The 19,162-nt window shown below is 55.9% G+C and overlaps 1 protein-coding gene across 1 annotated transcript in view; it reads right to left on the reverse strand.

The window, feature by feature from the left end:
- Positions 1 to 19,162, reverse strand: part of FARP2 (FERM, ARH/RhoGEF and pleckstrin domain protein 2) — a 108,790-nt gene that overhangs the window by 1,267 nt on the left and 88,361 nt on the right. The window contains exons 18-25 of the mRNA XM_047085476.1: positions 15,083 to 15,320; positions 12,334 to 12,464; positions 6,891 to 6,959; positions 6,214 to 6,303; positions 2,568 to 2,650; positions 1,703 to 1,821; positions 1,196 to 1,356; positions 175 to 282 (exon numbers count right to left, since the gene is read on the reverse strand). Coding sequence (XP_046941432.1) covers positions 175 to 282; positions 1,196 to 1,356; positions 1,703 to 1,821; positions 2,568 to 2,650; positions 6,214 to 6,303; positions 6,891 to 6,959; positions 12,334 to 12,464; positions 15,083 to 15,320 — 999 coding nt within the window. The remainder of the gene's footprint in view (positions 1 to 174; positions 283 to 1,195; positions 1,357 to 1,702; positions 1,822 to 2,567; positions 2,651 to 6,213; positions 6,304 to 6,890; positions 6,960 to 12,333; positions 12,465 to 15,082; positions 15,321 to 19,162) is intronic.

Consider the following 19,162-nt stretch of genomic DNA (forward strand, 5'->3'; position numbering starts at 1 on the left):
CCCCCGCCCCGCGACCACCGCCCAACCCACTCTCCCCGTCGGGACTGAATGCCCCGTGGGAGCGGGCGGAGGGGCCGGGAGGCCGTGCTCTCCTGTGCCAGGAGCAGGGGCCGCTGTCTGCCAGCGCCACGGGCACGGCCGCCTCCCCGCCCCGGCTCCGTCCAGCACCTTTACCTGATGAGTTTTGTAGAAGAACAAACAGAAGTTGGTGAAAACCACCCAGAGCTTCTGCCAGCCGTTACTGTTTTTGAATTTTCTCAGCAGATACCCTGAAAGCTGGTTCTGTGGGAAAGAAAGACACCGGTACTGGTTAGGGTCCTGGGACTCTGTCCCGGAGCAGCACCCGCTACCCCGAAGCGCGCATCGGCCCCCGAGGGCTTTCTTGGCTGTGGCCTTGACTACGCTTTGCTGAGCGGCAGCTTCCTTCGCCAGGGCTCTGGGTCGTCAGTCTGTTCATAGTCTGACAGAAGGATGTTTACAGATGTGGGGGGTGAGGTCCCAGGCGCTAAGTAGAAGGACACGAAGTTTCTTTTCCCTGTTTATAACCTCCCCAGCCATGACCCTCGTAAACCCGATGCTGTGACAGGCCACGTGGAGCCAAGTTAGCACAGTCCCAACGAGACAGCCTGGCCCTGAGCGTGGCGTCCTGACCCAGGATGGCCCCTGTGGCCAGCGGCCCCACCCCTTCCTTGTAACCCTGACTGTGCTCACGAGGGCCCTGCAGGGACGCCGTCACCGTGCGGGCCTTCAGCCCGCACTCCTCGCCCCGGGCTCGTGGGGCCTGGCGTGCTGGCGGTGCTCTGCCCTTTCTGTGGGCCCTACCTTTCGGGCCCCAGCTGACGGGGGAGCCCGGGGCTCTGACGGCTTCCTCACTTGGTTCTGCCTCAGGTACGACAGGAGCCCAAAACCCACAGCGAATGGGAGGCGGCCTGGGGGCCGAAGGGCTGGAGCGCGAAGTGGCCGCTCCGGGTGATGGAGGTGGGAGGGGAGGCGGCAGCCCCCACGAGACCGCCCTTTCCGGAGAACCCCAGGGACGCCGTCCGCCCGGCTCCTCCCGCACGGAACTAATCTCGTGGGCCTGCACAAGCCCTGATGGTCACGGTCAGCCCGCAGCCTGGTGGCCCCCCTGCTCTGCCCGGTCCAGCCCTCCTCCCCTGTAGCCAGCGCAAGCAGAGGGCGCTTGGGGCCGCCGTACCTCGACGGCCGCGCTCTGGTCGGCTCTGGAGACGCTGGTGTTCCGGTACCAGCACACGTGCACTGTGGTGTTGGCCCGGTGCTGGCCCTGCCCCTCCAGGGACCCGTGGACGCCATGAGTGTCTTCGGACTCTTGCTCCGGAGAGACCTCCTCAGAGGACCCTGGGGAAGGAGTCGGCCCTCTGCTCAGAGGGAAACGGGAGCGCGGGGCGAGTAGGGCGGGGGTGGGGGGTGCTTTTGGTCCAGCGCTCTGGACTGGGGGACGAGGGAAGCCTGCAGCCCGGGTCAGCAATGGGCGGAGAGCAGTCACGCGGCGCTTCTGCCAGGAGAGCTCGTGCCCCCCCCCCGCGCCCCTCCCAACCTCTCCCCTGGTGTTCGGGGTGCCTGGACCGTCCTCTGTGGAGGGAGAGCCTGTGGGCCGGCAGGAGGCCTGTGACCAAGAAAAGGGATCTGTAGGGAAGCTTAGGTGCAGCGGGGTCCCCGAGGGGGCGACCCGGCCGGAACTCACTGCAGGGAGGAGCGCAGAGCACGCTACCCGGCAGCACCAGGGACGGGTCACCCCCGCTCTTGGCCACGTCGATGGCAGTGTTCAGGTCACATATCCACTTCTCCTTTTCCAGGCGGGTGCTGGTGGGGGAGGGCCGAGGCTCAGCGCCCGGATCACAGGACCCGGGCCACCAGGGGCTCCCTGCTGTGCCGGCTTCTCTGACTGAAGGTCCGAGGGCCGCACCCCCCTGGGAGGTGAAGGGCCTGGAGGGGGGGCTTCTCCAGGGACACTTTATTCCCGAAACCAGAACTTTCAAGTCTCTGCCGCTGAAATACCAGACCCATTCCTGGTTCATGATTAAGCTGCCACGGCTTCCTGGTGGGGCATTAAGTGTCCTGTGCTCTCTGACGTCAGCCGTGACACGATGACGACGGGGTGGAAGCCCAGAGCCAGGTGCCCGCCCGGGAGGAGAAACGCCTCCCCTCTGGAAGGGGCCAGGGACCCCCGCCCGGCCCCTACAGGGCAGTGAGCCACCTGCTCACCTTTGAGCTCAGGCCTCCTTCACACTGGGGTGATTTGGGGGAAGTGGCTCGGCCGTGGGGGCAGGTGGAGGCCGGGCCCCTCCCCGACTTGAGGGCACCTAAGTGCCACTAACCACGTGGGCTGCCCCTGGTCGAGGCAGCTCAACAGCACCGTGGCCGCTCCGTGGGGACATTCTCAAAGGTCACTCGCTTCCCACCACAGGAGAACCTGCTCTCCGGTCACATAACTGAAGCAGGGCTCAAGGGGGCACGCGCCCCACAACGACCTCGCTCGTGCCGGGGAAGCACTCCCCTGCCCCGCCCCACCGCCCCGGGCCGCTGGGTGCACAGTGGAACATTCTTACCTGGCTGCCACCACGACTGTTTTCTGAGCTGCACAAATGGTGAAACAGTGTGGAACAGACCGCTCGCTCTCGCCCTCTTCTACCTGTGGCGGGAGAAGAGGCGGGCGTGTGGAGTGAGCCCGGGGCCGGCAGAGCCTGCGCCTGCAGCACAACACAGGTGCCTCGGAAGCCCTGTGCTGGGCAAATCTCTGCTGACTACCAGGGGCTACAGGGGGCATGGGGATCCCCAGGCCACGGCACCTGCCACCCAGGTGGGCGAGCTGTGGGCCGCAGGGCACCGAACTACTCACCGGTGGGTCCAGCACTATTAGCTGAAAGTCAAGCACAGGAAAAAATGTTGAGCATTTTCATTATCAAAAAGGGAAATGGACAGTTCGCTTTATAAACCTGGTACCAAAACCTGACAGAGTTAGCTTCAGAGAAAAACCTAACGGACTGCTCACGGTTCTAAGTGACTCACTGAAGTAACTCCCAAATAAAATACTATCCAATCAAACCCAAAGCACAGACAAGAAATTGTCCTGTGACCGAGGAAGGGTGCTCCCGGGATGCAACGGTGCTTTGATGCTGGGAAGCCGGCCAGCAGAGGTCTCCCTGTCGGGAGGAGGGCGGTCATTTCTGCAATGCCACATACACCTCAGCTAAAATCCAACGTGTGACTTCTGATGTCTCTCACATGGAAACAGGAGGAAGCCGTAAACATGACACAGGTTCTCTTTCTGAAGCCAAGACCTGTCCCCCTTCTCTCTGCATTCAGGATGAGGGCCGGCTGTCTGTTCCCCGGAACCAGCCGGTTACAGACCACCCCCGAAGAGACGGCTTCCCTGTGTGGGGGCCCATGCGATGCCAACCACCAAGCCTCACTCAGGACACAAAAGATCTGAAAGTGTGAGCAGTGGCCAGCAAGAGAAGGTCACGATGTTCGTCTCCCTGTAAGTCAGCACGTAAATGTAATGCCATTGAACTAGAAATCCCGGTGCTGTTTTTGGAAGGAATTTGTCCAAATGATTCCTCAGTTTATCTGGAAGAATTAAATACTTGAAAGTAGCAAAGAACTTTTTAAAAAGGAGGACAAATAAGGGGTGGAGCTTCCCAACACAGCAACCCCCCCCACATGACCGAACAGTGTGAACTGAGGCTGGCCCGGAGAAATGAGACGGGAGGCCCAGCAGGCACCCCAAGTGTGAAGACCACAGTGTTTCCGTGACGAGGGCAGCCTTGGAGGTCAGAGAGAAACAGGTTCGACAAAGGAAGCTGCGTGCAAGGGGGGATGTGGCACGTCCCCATCTGGCGGCCCGCAAGGAAACGCGTTCAGGCAGTTTGTGAGGGAGACTTAAGGAAAACTGAATGTATCAGAAGAACAAAAAGGCGCCGATGTGATCTTGGCACAGGGAAGGACTTCCTGAGCCCGCACTAAGGATGGGAGCCCTGATGGAAAGGATGAACTGATCTGACTATAAAAATGTCTGAATTCCCTCCTTCAGCAAGGATTTGTTGGGACCTCTGTGCCAGGTGCCGTCCCAGGAGGAAGACACGATCACTGTCCGGTGGACTTTCAATTCTACCAGATCACACCAAACCGCAAGCGAGACAAACAGGACTTGCCAGCCGCGGAAGGGATCCGTGGCCTCCGCGAGCGGGTGGCGTCTATAAAATGCGGCACAAATGTGTACGAAGAGCCAACAGACCGACAGAGACCGTGGCAGCAGACACCCGCGTGTCTCCTCGGGGAGGCCCCAGACTCTAGGAGACACGGACTCCGTCAGCCTCCACGACCGTCCAAAAGCTGCGCCACTGGCCGGACTGCGAAGGATGAGGGGTGAGTGCCCAGTGCCCCCCGGCGCCGTGGAAAGAGGCTCGGATGCACTTAGTGGGAGGCCGGGTCGTGCGTATGCTCCGGCAGTGATGTGGCGCTGATATTCGGAGCCAGAAAAACGAGCGTGCCCAAGCCTCGAACAACACGTGCCGGGAATAGAGATGTGTAGAAAGACCAAAATCCAACGGGGTTATTTCTAATTTCGAAAAACTAAATGGAGCCAGAATGTCCAATGTCGGGAAACAGTTCAGAAAGCCAGAGTCTGGCCTCCCAGTCCACTGCCCGTCTCCGTTAAATGTGCACGGAGCCCACCTATTACAAGCACAGGAGACATTAGGGATGAAGCGCTGAGCAAGAACAAACGAGTTACAGAAGAGCTTGTAGGTGATTGCGCCGTGCCACCCACGGAAATGTTCCCGTACAGACGAAGCCTGAAGGGCACGTTGCAAAATGCCAACAGTGCGTGTTACTTGGTGGTGAAGTTATGAGAGATTTTTATATTTTCCATTTTTTTCTATAATGAAAGTATAATTAAAAAATATACACTTTAGGGGCGCCTGGGTGGCTCAGTCGGTTAAGCGTCCGACTTCAGCTCAGGTCACGATCTCGCGGTCCGTGAGTTCGAGCCCTGCATCGGGCTCTGGGCTGATGGCTCAGAGCCTGGAGCCTGCTTCCGATTCTGTGTCTCTCTCTCTCTCTGCCCCTCCCTCATTGATGCTCTGTCTCTCTCTCTGTCTCAAAAATAAATAAACGTTAAAAAAAATTAAAAAAAAATATACACTTTAGAACAGATGGGGTCTGCTTCCAGCGAGGGCAGAGGACTGTGTTCGGACAGGCCCCGTTTTGCTGAGGGTGGGGAAAACCACCAAATGTTACAGGCTCGGGTGCCCAGTGGAAGGAGGCACAGTGCCCAGGAACACGGAGGGCCGGGAAGGGGAAAACACCCTCGAAGAAGGGTGGGGAAATTGAGGCAGACCAGGCAAGTGTAGCAGAGTGGTGTCTGAGCCCCCACCCGTGGGCACCTGGACGGGAGGCTGGCGGGGCTGCAGGAGAGACGCTCACTGCAGTGTGGCCTGTTCTGGACCAACAGCACAGCTCTGTGGCAAACACCCGAACCTGGCCAGCCATCTTGACTGTTCCCAAAGACGGGGTCCAGGCTGAGTGCAGGTTTACGCTCAAGGGCGAATGGACAGTGAGTCGATGTGTGTGCGTGAGCCTCTCTGAGACCTTCACGCAGGGTCGTCAGACCACGAACAGCACCGACCACAAAAGGTAAGGCTGGGGAACTGGGTCACGTCAAAACGAAGGGCTCGTCAGAGACCACACTGAAGTGTCTGGCTGAGCCTGTGCTGAGGGGACACAGACATGCTGACCGGTGTGTGGTGTGGACAGAGGGCACGCTGTGCAACAGGGTCACCGGTGGCCCAGGCCCGCTACGGCGGCGCATAGACGGGGTGCGACATTTCCCGTGGCCAGCTCCTAGAACATGGAGGGAAGGCCCGAGCCCAGCCCCCAGCTACAGCCTGACGACTTGTTGGTGGTGCTGTCTTCCGGTTTTGAAGCTGTGCACGCATGTGCACGTGTGACAGGACTAGGAACGATCAGACGACGTGAAGAGAACGGCCCACGTGAGAAGGGATGAGCACAAGAGCAGTGAAAGGGGATCGGGTTTTTTTTTTTTCAAGAGCTGGGTCAGCCCCATTCCCTGAGCACCCAACTGGGGTCTCCCATTGTGCCGTCTAAGGAAGGACAGGCCCCCAGGGGAACGGCAGGTGGGCTGGAGCGTGAGGAGGGATAGTAACGACCACCGGCGCGGTGCCTGGCACTCACCAGCATGCCACGGAGAGGAAGGAGGCCCCGGATCCGGAAGTGGCTGGTACCCGTGACCCCTTTGCTTGTGTAGAGCAGCATATCTGAGAACTGAAGACGACAGGCTTTATTACGGGAAGCTTAAAAGCAAGCGACAGGTTTCAATGTCTTAAGAGACCCACTTCAGCGCCTGGGGCCTTTATGTGGTTATCAAATTTGCTCAGCTTGCTGGAGATTTGGGGCAAAAAAGGGATTTTTTTTTTCAGTCACACGATTATTTTGACGAGCTGGTAACCACATGAGGCAGCAGATCTCTTAGGCCCGCATGCCCAGTGCCCGCCAGCTGGAGGCGGTGGCGACTTCTGGCTGGTCCTCCGGTCAGGCTCAGCCAGGGTGGCTCAGGCTGGGGTCTCCTAAGTGGCAGGAGGAAGGGAGCCGATCAAGGGGACCCGCCGGGAGGGCCTCTCTGAGGCAAAGCCAGCTCTCAGCAGAACATTCCTGCAGCAACGGGAATGTGGACTTTGCTATCTTCTGGTTTTCTGATGGCCTTTGCAGACAGGCTCCCAGAACACAGAACGAGGCAGGCGCCTCGCTGCGAGTGTTTCGTGCCGTCCCAGGCGGGCTCCTGTCTGACTTGGGGCTGCTTGCCTGGGCCTCAGCACTGGCTCACCGGACACAACCACACCCACCCCACCTACCAGAAAGAACATTCTCTGCTGCAGACCTTTCTTGGTGAGCTTGTGAAGGCAGCCCTCGCGGATGAACTCCTGAAAGAGAGAGATGAGGTCCTATTTGTGCCGAAGGCCACCTCTGCAGGTGGTGTGCTGGCGGGGCTGAGGGCCAGGTGATGTCACCATTTATACTTCTCTGAGCCCGTCTGGATGAGCCACTCACAGGCCCCCGTCCGACCCTTCGACAGTGCCCTCCTACCCAGGACGCTCCATGCTTTTCCGACCTCTTCCCTTCCCCTCCCCCCCTCCCCCGCCTGCCTCCCTTGGCATCCAAGTCGGTCCCCAGACTGTCTGCTGAACACCTGCAGCCCCGTCTCGCCACCGGCCAGCTATGCTGAGAGCCTTCATGGAATGCAAAGGGCACTGTTCTTGTCGAGGGGAAGCTTCTGGAAGGTTCAGACACAGAGATACCGGAGTTCAGCTTTGAGGAAAAACTCGGCCAGAGCAGCCTGAGAATGGGAGGCAGGAAGGGACAGCTGGTTCCCACCAAAGGTTCACAGGTAATTAGTGTCAGCTGCCACCTGGGCACTGGCATTTGGAGAAACGATTCCCCAAACCACGCAGGCTTTTCCACCCCAAAGGAATGAGGCCCTGGTGGGAGCCGCCCACACTCGTCCTGGGCTGTCCCTCCACGGAGGAGGAGAGGGTGGGGCCTCGGCCGCCAGGGCCTGATGGCACCACCAGGCCCCAGGCACACCCTCACACTTCCCCACCTGCCCCGGAAGCAGCACTTCCCAGGCCCTCGGGCGTCCACACAGGCCTGACTGCCCATACCAATGGCGGGAAGGGTCGGTCCTGGTAATTCCGAAGAATTCTGGTTTGGACAATTTCCAGACATTCTGCTGCCATCTGTCATTCCTTTCAGAGAAGCAGGAGCGTGAGCCTCACACCCTGAGCACTCGCCAGAGACCCCGGCCCTCGAATGGACCGAGTGAGGGCGTAAAACGGAAGACTTCGCGGAACCCCTGCGGACCCACCTGCCCAGCCGCACGCACTCTTCTCACTCTTCGGCTGAGGGTGAGCGGGGAGCCCAGCCCCTTCCTGCGGCCCCCAGTCCTGTTTGCAGGGCTCCTCCCTTCACACAGCGGGCTCCTCCCCCTCTGCCCCGGGGAGCCGCAGGGCAGCAGCCCCTTCTCCTTCTCCGGGGAGCGTGTCCCAGGTCCGTGGCTGCCCTTCCCTCAAACACTGCCTGCGGCGCTGCAGGCTCGCCCCGGGTGGCAATTGCGTCCTGCCTCTCCGACAGGGCCCTGCTGGCCCTCTGGTACCTCATTATCAACTTTCTTCGTAGTTAATAACCCTGGCTCTTAAACTCCTCTGCTCACGTCTCTGGTGTGGCTTCTGTCTCTGACATGAGCATTTAGCAAGCAGGGAGACCAGGAGCCCTGAGTCATAAAGACGTTAGAGGTTTGGGCTAAAAAAACTATGGCAGCAAGTGTTTGCAGACCAGCCACTTCGTGCCAGGCGTTGAGCCAAGCAGCTGCCATCAGTCCCCTGTGGCCCCAGACGTGGAGCAACTTGCCGGGCCACACAGAGACCCCGCCCGGTTTTCCAGTCCCTGTAGTGACGGTCCCCTGGGCCACCACCGATAACCCATTGCGTGGAGCACCGAGAGAAACAGCCTGTATTGAGAGCCCTACTGACCTCCAGGAGCTCACAGCCAGCTGCAACCCTCAGCCACGTGGCAAGGAGAGAAAGGACACAGAGCTGTCTGGGTACCAACCAAAGCCCTGACTCCAGGAGGTCAGAACCTTCCTGTACGTAAAAAAATTTTTAATGTTTTATTTACTTTTGAGAAAGAGAGAGAGAGAAACAGTGCTCGAGCAGGGGAGGGGCCGAGAGAGGGGGAGACACAGAATCCGAAGCAGGCTCCAAGCTCTGAGCTGTCAGCACAGAACCTGATGCGGGGCTCGAACTCAGGAACCGCGAGATCATGACCTGAGCCAAAGTTGGACGCTCAACAGACTGACCCACCCAGGCTCCCCCTTCCTATACATTTTAGTGTAGCTCATTCCTTTTCTTTGTGATCCCACATTCTCCATACCTTCTAACAAGGCTAACACGGACACATGACTTACACACCACAGTCTAATTTGTGTTAAGATGAGAAACATCCCCCATGCAACCTTTAAAAACGTCTTCTTAGGTTGACAGTACTAAGTTCAAAGCAAAAAGCATTAGTGGCGAAGCAAGGAGCAAGCAGCCAGGAGACATGTAGACCCACGGAAGGGAACTAGGGTTCAAAAAGAAACCTGCATATCTGTGTCTATGGACAGTTCAACAAATGGTGCTGGGAACACTAGATGTCCACGTGGGAAAGAATGGAGTGGGACCCCTACCTCACACCACACATAAAAATGAACTAAAAATGGATCAAATCTAAATATAAGAGCTGAGGGGAGCCTGGGTAGCTCAGTTGGTTGAGCGTCTGACTTTGGCTCAGGACATGATCTCACTGTTCGTGAGTTGGAGCCCACATCGGGCCATCTGCTGTCAACATGGAGTCCACTTTGGATCCTCTGTCTGTAATCTCCCCTGCTCATGCACTCTCTCAAAAATAAATAAACATTAACAAATATAAGAGCTGAAACACAGAAAGCTTCTAGAAGAAAACACAGACGTATATTTTCACACTGTGGACTGGGCAGTGATGTCTCAGCTGTGACACCTAAAGCACGAGCAACCCAAGAGAGAATAGGTAAATTGGATTTCGTGAAAATCAAAAATCTCTGGGGGCGCCTGGGTAGCTCAGTCGGTTAAGCATCCAACTCCCACTCAGGTCGTGATCTCACAGTCCGTGAGTTCGAGCCCTGTGTCGGGCTCTGTGCTGACAGCTTGGAGCTTGGAGCCCCATTTGGATTCTGTGTCTCCCTCTCTCTGCCCCTCCCCCACTCACAGTCACTCTCTCTCAAAAGTAAATAAACATTAACAAACATTTAAAAAAAATAAATAAAAAAATTTAAGAAATCCCTAAAAACAAAACCCAACACCTTCTGTGTTGTGATACCATTGAGAAAGTGAAAAAACACCCCACAAAATGGGAGGGCATATTTGCAAATCCTATTCTGGTAAGTGTCTGGTATCCAGAACAGATAAAGAATCTCACAACTCAACAGCGAAAAGACAACCCGGGTGGAGAAAAGGATCTGAAGTGGCATTTCACCAAAGAAGGCACACAAATGGCCGACAAACACACAACAAAAACCTTGGCATCCGCTGTGTGAGAAACGCAAATCGTAACCACGGTGAGACACCCTGTGTAGCAGCCCGATGCCTAGACTCACAGGGACAAGGTACAGAGAAACCGGAATCCCAACACACCCCTGGTGGGAACGTAAAGCTGTCCGGTAACTCTGAAAGACTTTGGAAAACTGGCAGTTTCTCAAAAGGTTAAACCCAGTTCCCATACAACCCAGCAGTTCCACCCCTAAGTGTCTACCCAGGAGAACTGGAAACGTGTTCACAGATGGACCCGTGTGGCAGGGACAGACGTTCACAGCAGCGTTGCTCACGGTCCCCATTAGGGGGAGCAGCCCAAGAGTCCACCAGCAGATGAACGGATACAGAGAGCATGCTGTATGCAGAGAACAGAATTTACAGCCACAAAAGTGAGTGAGGCCCTGACGTGCTACAACACGAACCTGAAAGCATGACGCTCAGTGAAAGAAGCCAGACGCAAAGGCCACACAGTGATTCCACTTAGAGGAAACGTCCAGAAGAGGCAAATGCGCGGAAAGTGGATTAGTAGCTGCCGTGGATTGGGGACGGGGGAGGGGAGTGGCTAACAGGTGCAGGGTTTCTTTCACGGGGGATGAAAATGTTCTAGAATTAGCGATGCTGATTGCACAACCTTGTGGACACCCTAAAGACCACTGGACTGTACACTTTGGAAAGATGAATTCTGCAGTATGTGACCCAGGTCTCAATTACACGCAATGAAGTGAAAAAGAACAAGGCTGGAGGCATCACAATCCCAGATGTCAAGACGTACCACAAAGAGGGAGCCATCAAAACAGTGTGGTACCGGCACAAACACAGACACATAGAGCAGTGGAGCAGAATAGAGCCCAGAGATACACCCATGCTTATATGGTCAATTAACCTTTGACAAAAGGTGCAAGGATATACAGTGGGGAAAAGACGGTCTCTTCAACAAACAGTGCCGGGAAAACTGGACTACTTTCTCACACCATACACAAAAATAAGTTTGAAATGGACTAAAGACCTAAATGTGAGGCCTGAAACCATAAAAATCCTAGAAGAGGTAACTTCAGAATAATTTCTCTGACATGGGCCTTAGCGACATCTTTCTAGATATCTCTCTTGAGGCAAGGGAAACATAAGCAAAACTAAACTATTAGGACTACATCAAAATAAGTTTTTGCACAGCAAAGGAAACAGCAAAACAAAAGGCAATCTACTGAATGGGAGAACATATTTGCAAATGACATATCTGAGAAAGGACTAGTATCGAAAATATATAAAAACTTACACAACTCAACATGAAAAAATAATCCAAGGTATGAACAGAAATTTCTCCAAAGACATCCTCATGGCCAACAGACACATGAAACCGGAATCCCAACACACATGAAAAGATGCTCAATGTCACTCATCACTAGGGAAGTGCAAATGGAAGCCACAAGATACTACCTCACACCTGTTGGAATGACTTAAAAACACAAGAAACAATAGGTGTTGATGAAGATGTGGAGAAACGGGAACCCTCGTGCACTGCTGGTGGGGGTGCAAACTGGTGCAGCCACTCTGGAGAACAGTGTGGAGGTTCCTCAAAAAATTAAAAATAGAACTCCCCTACGACCCAGTAATTCCACTATGGTTGATTTACCCAAAGAATATGGAAACACTATTTGAAAAGATATCTGCACTTCTAAGTTCACAACCGCATCATCTACAATAGCCCAGATATAAAAGCAACCCAAGTCCACTGACGGATGAATGGATAAAGAAGACGTGGTGTATAGATAAGATGGGGTATTACTCAGCCATAAAAAAGAATGAAATCTTGCCATTTGCGAACACGTGGATGGATCTAGAGAATATCATGCTAAGCGAAAGAAGTCAGAGAATGACAAATACCATATGCTCTCACTCGTACGTAGAATTTAAGAAACAAATGAAAAAAAAAAAAAGAGAGCGACAACGCCCCCCCCCCCCCCACCCCGCAAAGACTCTTACCTATAGAGAACACACTGGTAGTTCCCAGAGGGGAGGTGGGTGGGCAGATGGGTAAAACAGGTGAGGGGGATTGAGAGCCCACTCACCGTGAGGAGCACAGAACCATCACTGTATCGCACACACGAAGCCAACACAACAACGTATTGTGAACTACACTGGATAAAAACCAAACAATTAGGTGACCATCTCAAAAAACTTCCTCGAAGTCACTCACCCTGCCGGGAGTGATGAGATTCTCTATGCCGACCAAGTCCCGCTGCAGCTCCGTCAGCTTCTGGAGGTTTTCCAGCCGGGCAAGGCTGTGCTGCAGTGTGGAGGTCACCTCTGTGATGGCCTGGAGGGCATCTGTGAGGAGAGACCCCTCAGTACAGGCACCGGGGAAGGTGGGCATGAGAGGAACCCTCCACCCACACCTCTGCAACAGGAACTGGCATTTTAAAAGGCAGTTTTAACCCAAGGAACATTCTACTCCCAACTCCTCACGGGACTGCCGTCCATGGTTTGCAGCTGCCAGGGACAGCACGTGGGGGTCCCTGCAGATGCCTCGAAATTTGGACCTGTTCCGTCCAAACCACTGACTAGCTAACGCTCCGGCTTGGAAAACAGGAAGAATGGTCTTTGTGAATAACTGCCGTTCTGGGCACGGCCGTATTTGTTTTTTACGGAGAACTAGCTACTGTAGTTGAAAGGTGAATAATTCGCATCTTCAAAACCTTTGTCCTTTTTCTCCTTGAATCGAGAAACACATGCCAGTCTTGTAGTTCCAGTACGGATATGAAGGTTTATCATCAGGACGGGAAACTCATTCAGACAAAGCACAAAAGCAGCCACGGAGGGTGGCCTTCACCACGCCGCCCTGACCAGGCCACACCGGGAGCAGCCGCTTGGCCAGAGCAGAGCGGCCACATTTTGTTTCCTTTTGGGGACGGCTCAGAGAAGCTTCCACCCTCCCGCCAGAACCTCCGCTGACAGCCTGGCCACTGCCTGGTGCGCCCAAGAGGCACGGCGGGAGCTGTCTGCGCCCTCAGCTCCGCCCCTGCAGGTCGGTTGCTCCCAGCGGGGTGCCCACCCCTGCCTCACAGCTTTAAGAGGATCAAATCGGATAAGAAAGCACGCGCTTTGATGAGCCACTCCTCCGGAGGAACCGCTGGGAGAGCCCCAGGGACGGTGCACGCCCCTGAGCGCCTGCGGCATCCGGCCTTGCTGTGCTGCCGGGCTCCCGTAGAGTCTGGACGCGGGGCGCACGGATGCTTGCTTTGCTCTGCCGGTGCACCGCGGGCTGCCTCGCCGGTGTCCCTCGCTCTCAGACGCCTTGTGTGCATGGAGCACAGGGCCGGAACGTGGGCTCGCACCGCACCTTTGTTGGCTGTGGAAGCTGGGGACACGTGTCTGACCCACTGCCAAACTGATGTCCCCAGGCCCACCTGTGCCTGAGTCTCCACAGAATCACAGTGGTGTCGAGGGATCAGACACACACGTGTGGCCCCGAGCCAGTGCCAGGCAGCGCCCTCAGGAAACCCTTACTGAATGAAAGATAAAATAACAACACGAGGGGCTCCCGGGTGGCTCGGTCGGTTAAACGCCTGACATCAGCTCAGGTCATGATCTCGCGGTCTGTGAGTTCGAGCCCCGCGTCGGGCTCTGTGCTGACAGTTCAGAGCCTGGAGCCTGCTTTGCATTCTGTGCCTCCCTGTCTCTGATCCTCTCCTGCTCACACTCTGTGTGTGTGTCTCTCTCTCTCAAAAATAAATAAACATTAACAAAATAAAAATAAAAAAACACAACGCAAGCCTCAACCTAAAGGGATCCCCTTTTGCCCAACAGGTTCAAGGAGGCCCTGCAGGTCGGGGAACAGGTGGGAAGGGGCCCTGACCGCTGCTGTCAGCTAAGCATGTGTTTCGTCCGTGGCTTTCCCAGTGCTCTAGAGATGGCCAGGCTCTGAGGCAAACCCATCCAGGCTGTCGGCTAATCAACACTGTGTCATGTTAACAATTTACACAGCACGTTCAGACACGCAACCTTGCTGGGTTTTTGCATCAGCAAAACCCCAGCCCTCTCACGCATCAGCCCGGGGATGGGTTCCACCAAGTGGGAAGCCGGTGGTAGCGAGCGGGCCCCACCCCCTCCGCTTGCACTGGCCTCCCTGCCGTGTCCTGGAGCCCGGGCCTCCCCTGCCGGCACCGCCCACCCCACGGCCAACGGACTTTTATAAACGCTCTGTACTTGTATCACCCTAAATGTGCTTGCGAGGATTTCCCACAAGTTTGTCCTTTTATCGAGCAGAAAGCCCTTGCTTTTGGAATGAAGAGGAAGGGAGATGTCAGTGTCCTATGACACATTAGAAAGTATCTTATTTACTCCCTTCAGGACTAGGTGGGGACCAGCTAAATAATCTTTCATCTTCCAATGACAGTAGGGGACTCGCACAAAGGCTGGCACCAGAAGCGCACAACTAGAGGTCGTCTGTAGGCTTAAAAGCTCTGGGTTTATGCTCCTTTGTCCCTTTAACACAAATAAAAATGACCAAGCTCATTAATATCAGAAGCTTCTGATGGGCCATGCTGGCTCAAATGCTTGACTTTTAGAGCCAAGGCTTCAAGGCCAGAAAGGGTCAGCTTTCTGCTGCTCTCTACCGGCAGTGGACTTGGGTGGGGGGGGGAACCCCTCACAGCAGAAGGCCACTGTGACTTTGCGAGGCGATCGGAGTCCTTCCCTACACTGCGCAGACGTGCAGAGAAGAGCCCTGCCCTGGAGTGGCAGAGCTAAAGGACAGGCACCCACCTCTCCGGCAGCTGGGCGGGAGGGGAGGGGACTGCGGCCAGACCAGCCCTCCCAGGGGGGAAGCCACGCACTCCCCAGTTCCCAGTAAGAAAGCCAGCATGCTGCCCCGTAGCCGGGCCTCTGGCACCCGTCCACACCAGCTCTGGGCCACACCGGCTCCCGCCCGTCCGGCCCACGCTCACCACGGCAGTCCGCGTAGTCACGGTGCCCGGGCTCACAGTGGCCGCACAGCCGGCTCAGCAGCAGGCGGTAGTGCACCAGCCGCTGGATGGGCTTCAGCAGGAACGCATTCAGGGGCAAGTAGCAGACTTTCTGGAGCTCAAACTCTTTGTACACCGTCTCCAGCTTCTTAAAGCGTTTGGTGGCCTTTTCCAGTTCCGTCAGGACTTCATCGTGCCTTTGGAAGTAGCTGGTGAACTCCTGTTGGGGCATAAAAGGGAGGGCCTTAGGTTAGGAGGGCGGGAGAGGGGGGCCCGCGTGGACAGCCTGGTCAGCCGGAAACCTCAGTGGGGCAAGACAGAAAAGAACGGCCGGTGCGCGTGCGACCAGACGGCACTCAGACGGGAGTGCGGGGCTCAGCCACAGGGTCACCACCACGTGTGGTGAGGGGACACGGGGTGTTAGCCCCACTTTACAGATGAAGGGCTGGGGCTGAGAGGGCCGTAACCTGCGTCACACGACACAGTGGTGCTGGGCGGCGGGGAAACAGACCAAGCCCCCTCTGCCCTCAGCCCCGCAGAGGCCGTAGGTCCCAGCCACGCGCAGAGCAGAGCGGGTGTTCGAGCCACTCGTTGGAGTGGGAATGATCACTCCTAATATTCTTACAGCACAAATCAAAGCACACGTGTATGGATTCTGAGTATTACACAGATAATCCCAGCCAGTCCCTCTCTACCTTCTAGAAGGTTTCAATATTAAATCAGTTCGTTTTACTAACGTTACATATAACGTCTGTGGTACGATAACCTCAAACAGATTTGTGTGTGTTTTGATTTTAAATTTGTGCAAGTGCTTTTGGGATAGAAATGACGAATTTGCTACGTGGCTCAGAAAACCAAACAAGTCTCAGGGTAAGAGAAGGGGCTGCGAGCAGGGCTCTCTGAAGACAGAACTGAGGGATCTGTGGGCCCCCCGGGCTTCTGGGAGTGGGGCCTACAATATGTCAGGAGTCTGGCTGGACTGGCCGGAAGGCAGGACGGGCCTGGGATGGAGGCGGCGGCCAGCCCAGCGAGAGGCCATGAGGGCTCGGAAGCCCAGAGCAGTACGAGTGGGTTTGAGTCCCGGGCAGGATGCCAGGATGAGCATGTGGGCGGGGCACCTGTCCCGGGTGTGTTTAGCCGGAGTGAGACCCCTGAACAGCGAGAGCACGGCTGGCCCCATTGTCTTCCACACCGGTGACAACTGGTCCTTACGAGAAGACATGCTGCTTCTGCCATGTCGCCGACCTCGGCTCCCCAGAGGCGCTCTGTACTTTCCTTGGCACGTTCCCTTCAGGGAGCTCTAACACGTCTGGGGGAAAAACCTGAACTATAAGCCAGCAGACCTGTGTGCAAAGGCCCACTGCCGGCCTAGACACGTCCTGCGCATCCTACCGCAGCTGGTGAGCTCAGCAAGGACAGCGACAACTATACGGGTCAACTGTGGATCACGGATCAGCAGGCATCGGGAGCGCCAGCCCTCAGCACGCTATTGCCTCTCATGCTGTCCTGAGGGAACACTGCTCTGAGGGAAATGCTGTCCTTAGGGGAAGGGGGTCTGAGGAGAATGATGTCCTGATGTCCTGAAGAGGAAACTGCACTAAGGGGACCCTGTCTTTAGGGTCTGCAGCCTTTTTTCAAAAAAATTTTTCGGGGCACCTGGGTGGCTCAGTTGGTCGAGCGTCTTTCATTCAGGGCATGATCTCGCGGTTCGTGAGTTCAAGCCCCGTGTCAGGCTCTGTGCTGACAGCTTGCAGTCTGGAGCCTGCTTCTGTGTCTCCCTCTCTGTCTCTCTGCCCCTCCCCACTCGTGCTTGCTCTCTCTTTCTCTCTCTCAAAAATAAACAAACATTAAAAAAAACTTTTAAAAAAATGAAGTAAAAAAAATTTGAAGTGTATTTATTTTGAGAGAGACAGAAACAGTGCGAGTGGGGGAGGGACAGAGAGGGACAGAATCCCAAGAAGGCTTTGTGCTGCCAGCACAGAGCCTGACCCGGTGCTCGAACTCATGAAACCTCAAGATCATGACCTGAGCTGAAACCAAGAGTTGACTTATAACTGACTGGGCAACCCAGGCATCCCGAGGTTTTGCAGCCCTGAGGGAAAAGCTATCCTGAAGGGAATGGTGACCTGAGAACCCTGATCTGAAGGGAATTTCATCCTGACTTTTGTGTCATTCTAAGGTGAAAACTGCCCAGAAGGAAAGGCTACTATGAAGAAAACTTTGTCCTGAGCAAAATGCTGCCCTGAGGGGAACGCTGCTGTGAAGGGAAAAATGACCTGAGGGGAAACTGTCCTAAGGTGGATGCTTTCTGAGGGAAAACTCTGAGGTGAACACTATCCTGAGGGGAAAACTGTTCTGAGGGGAACACTGTCCAGTTCTGAAGGGAACACTCTTCTGAGGGGAATGCAGTCCAGGTCTGAGGGGAAGACTGTCCTGAGGAGAACGCTGTCCTGAGGGGAATGCAGTCCAGTCCTGAGGGGAACGTTGTCCTGAGGGGAACGCTGTCCTGAGGGGAACACTGTCCAGTCATGAGGGGAATGCTGTCCTGAGGGGAATGCAGTCCAGTCCTGAGGGGAACGTTGTCCTGAGGAGAACGCTGTCCTGAGGGGAACACTGTCCAGTCATGAGGGGAATGCTGTCCTGAGGGGAATGCAGTCCAGTCCTGAGGGGAACGTTGTCCTGAGGAGAACGCTGTCCTGAGGGGAATGCAGTCCAGTCCTGAGGGGAACGTTGTCCTGAGGGGAACGCTGTCCTGAGGGGAATGCAGTCCAGTCCTGAGGGGAACGTTGTCCTGAGGGGAACGCTGTCCTGAGGGGAATGCAGTCCAGTCCTGAGGGGAACGTTGTCCTGAGGAGAACGCTGTCCTGAGGGGAACACTGTCCAGTCCTGAGGGGAACGTTGTCCTGAGGAGAACGCTGTCCTGAGGGGAACACTGTCCAGTCATGAGGGGAATGCTGTCCTGAGGGGAATGCAGTCCAGTCCTGAGGGGAACGTTGTCCTGAGGAGAACGCTGTCCTGAGGGGAATGCAGTCCAGTCCTGAGGGGAACGTTGTCCTGAGGGGAACGCTGTCCTGAGGGGAATGCAGTCCAGTCCTGAGGGGAACGTTGTCCTGAGGGGAACGCTGTCCTGAGGGGAATGCAGTCCAGTCCTGAGGGGAACGTTGTCCTGAGGGGAACGCTGTCCTGAGGGGAATGCAGTCCAGTCCTGAGGGGAACGTTGTCCTGAGGGGAACGCTGTCCTGAGGGGAATGCAGTCCAGTCCTGAGGGGAACGTTGTCCTGAGGAGAACGCTGTCCTGAGGGGAACACTGTCCAGTCATGAGGGGAATGCTGTCCTGAGGGGAATGCAGTCCAGTCCTGAGGGGAACGTTGTCCTGAGGGGAACGCTGTCCTGAGGGGAATGCAGTCCAGTCCTGAGGGGAACGTTGTCCTGAGGGGAACGCTGTCCTGAGGGGAATGCAGTCCAGTCCTGAGGGGAACGTTGTCCTGAGGGGAACGCTGTCCTGAGGGGAATGCAGTCCAGTCCTGAGGGGAACGTTGTCCTGAGGGGAACGCTGTCCTGAGGGGAATGCAGTCCAGTCCTGAGGGGAACGTTGTCCTGAGGGGAACGCTGTCCTGAGGGGAATGCAGTCCAGTCCTGAGGGGAACGTTGTCCTGAGGGGAACGCTGTCCTGAGGGGAATGCAGTCCAGTCCTGAGGGGAACGTTGTCCTGAGGAGAATGCTGTCCTGAGGGGAACACTGTCCAGTCATGAGGGGAATGCTGTCCTGAGGGGAATGCAGTCCAGTCCTGAGGGGAACGTTGTCCTGAGGAGAACGCTGTCCTGAAGGGAATGCAGTCCAGTCCTGAGGGGAACGTTGTCCTGAGGAGAACGCTGTCCTGAGGGGAACACTGTCCAGTCATGAGGGGAATGCTGTCCTGAGGGGAATGCAGTCCAGTCCTGAGGGGAATGCTTTCCTGAGGGGAAGGCTGTCTGAGGAGGACACTGTCCTAAGGGGAACACTGTCCAGTTCTGAGGGGAACGCTGTCCTGAGGGGAACACTGTCCAGTCCTGAGGGGAACGC

This window comes from Lynx rufus, unplaced genomic scaffold (assembly GCF_022079265.1).
Source record: "Lynx rufus isolate CCGP_SWC_20201006 ecotype Redwood Valley unplaced genomic scaffold, mLynRuf1.p SCAF_2, whole genome shotgun sequence".
NCBI lineage: Eukaryota > Metazoa > Chordata > Mammalia > Carnivora > Felidae > Lynx > Lynx rufus.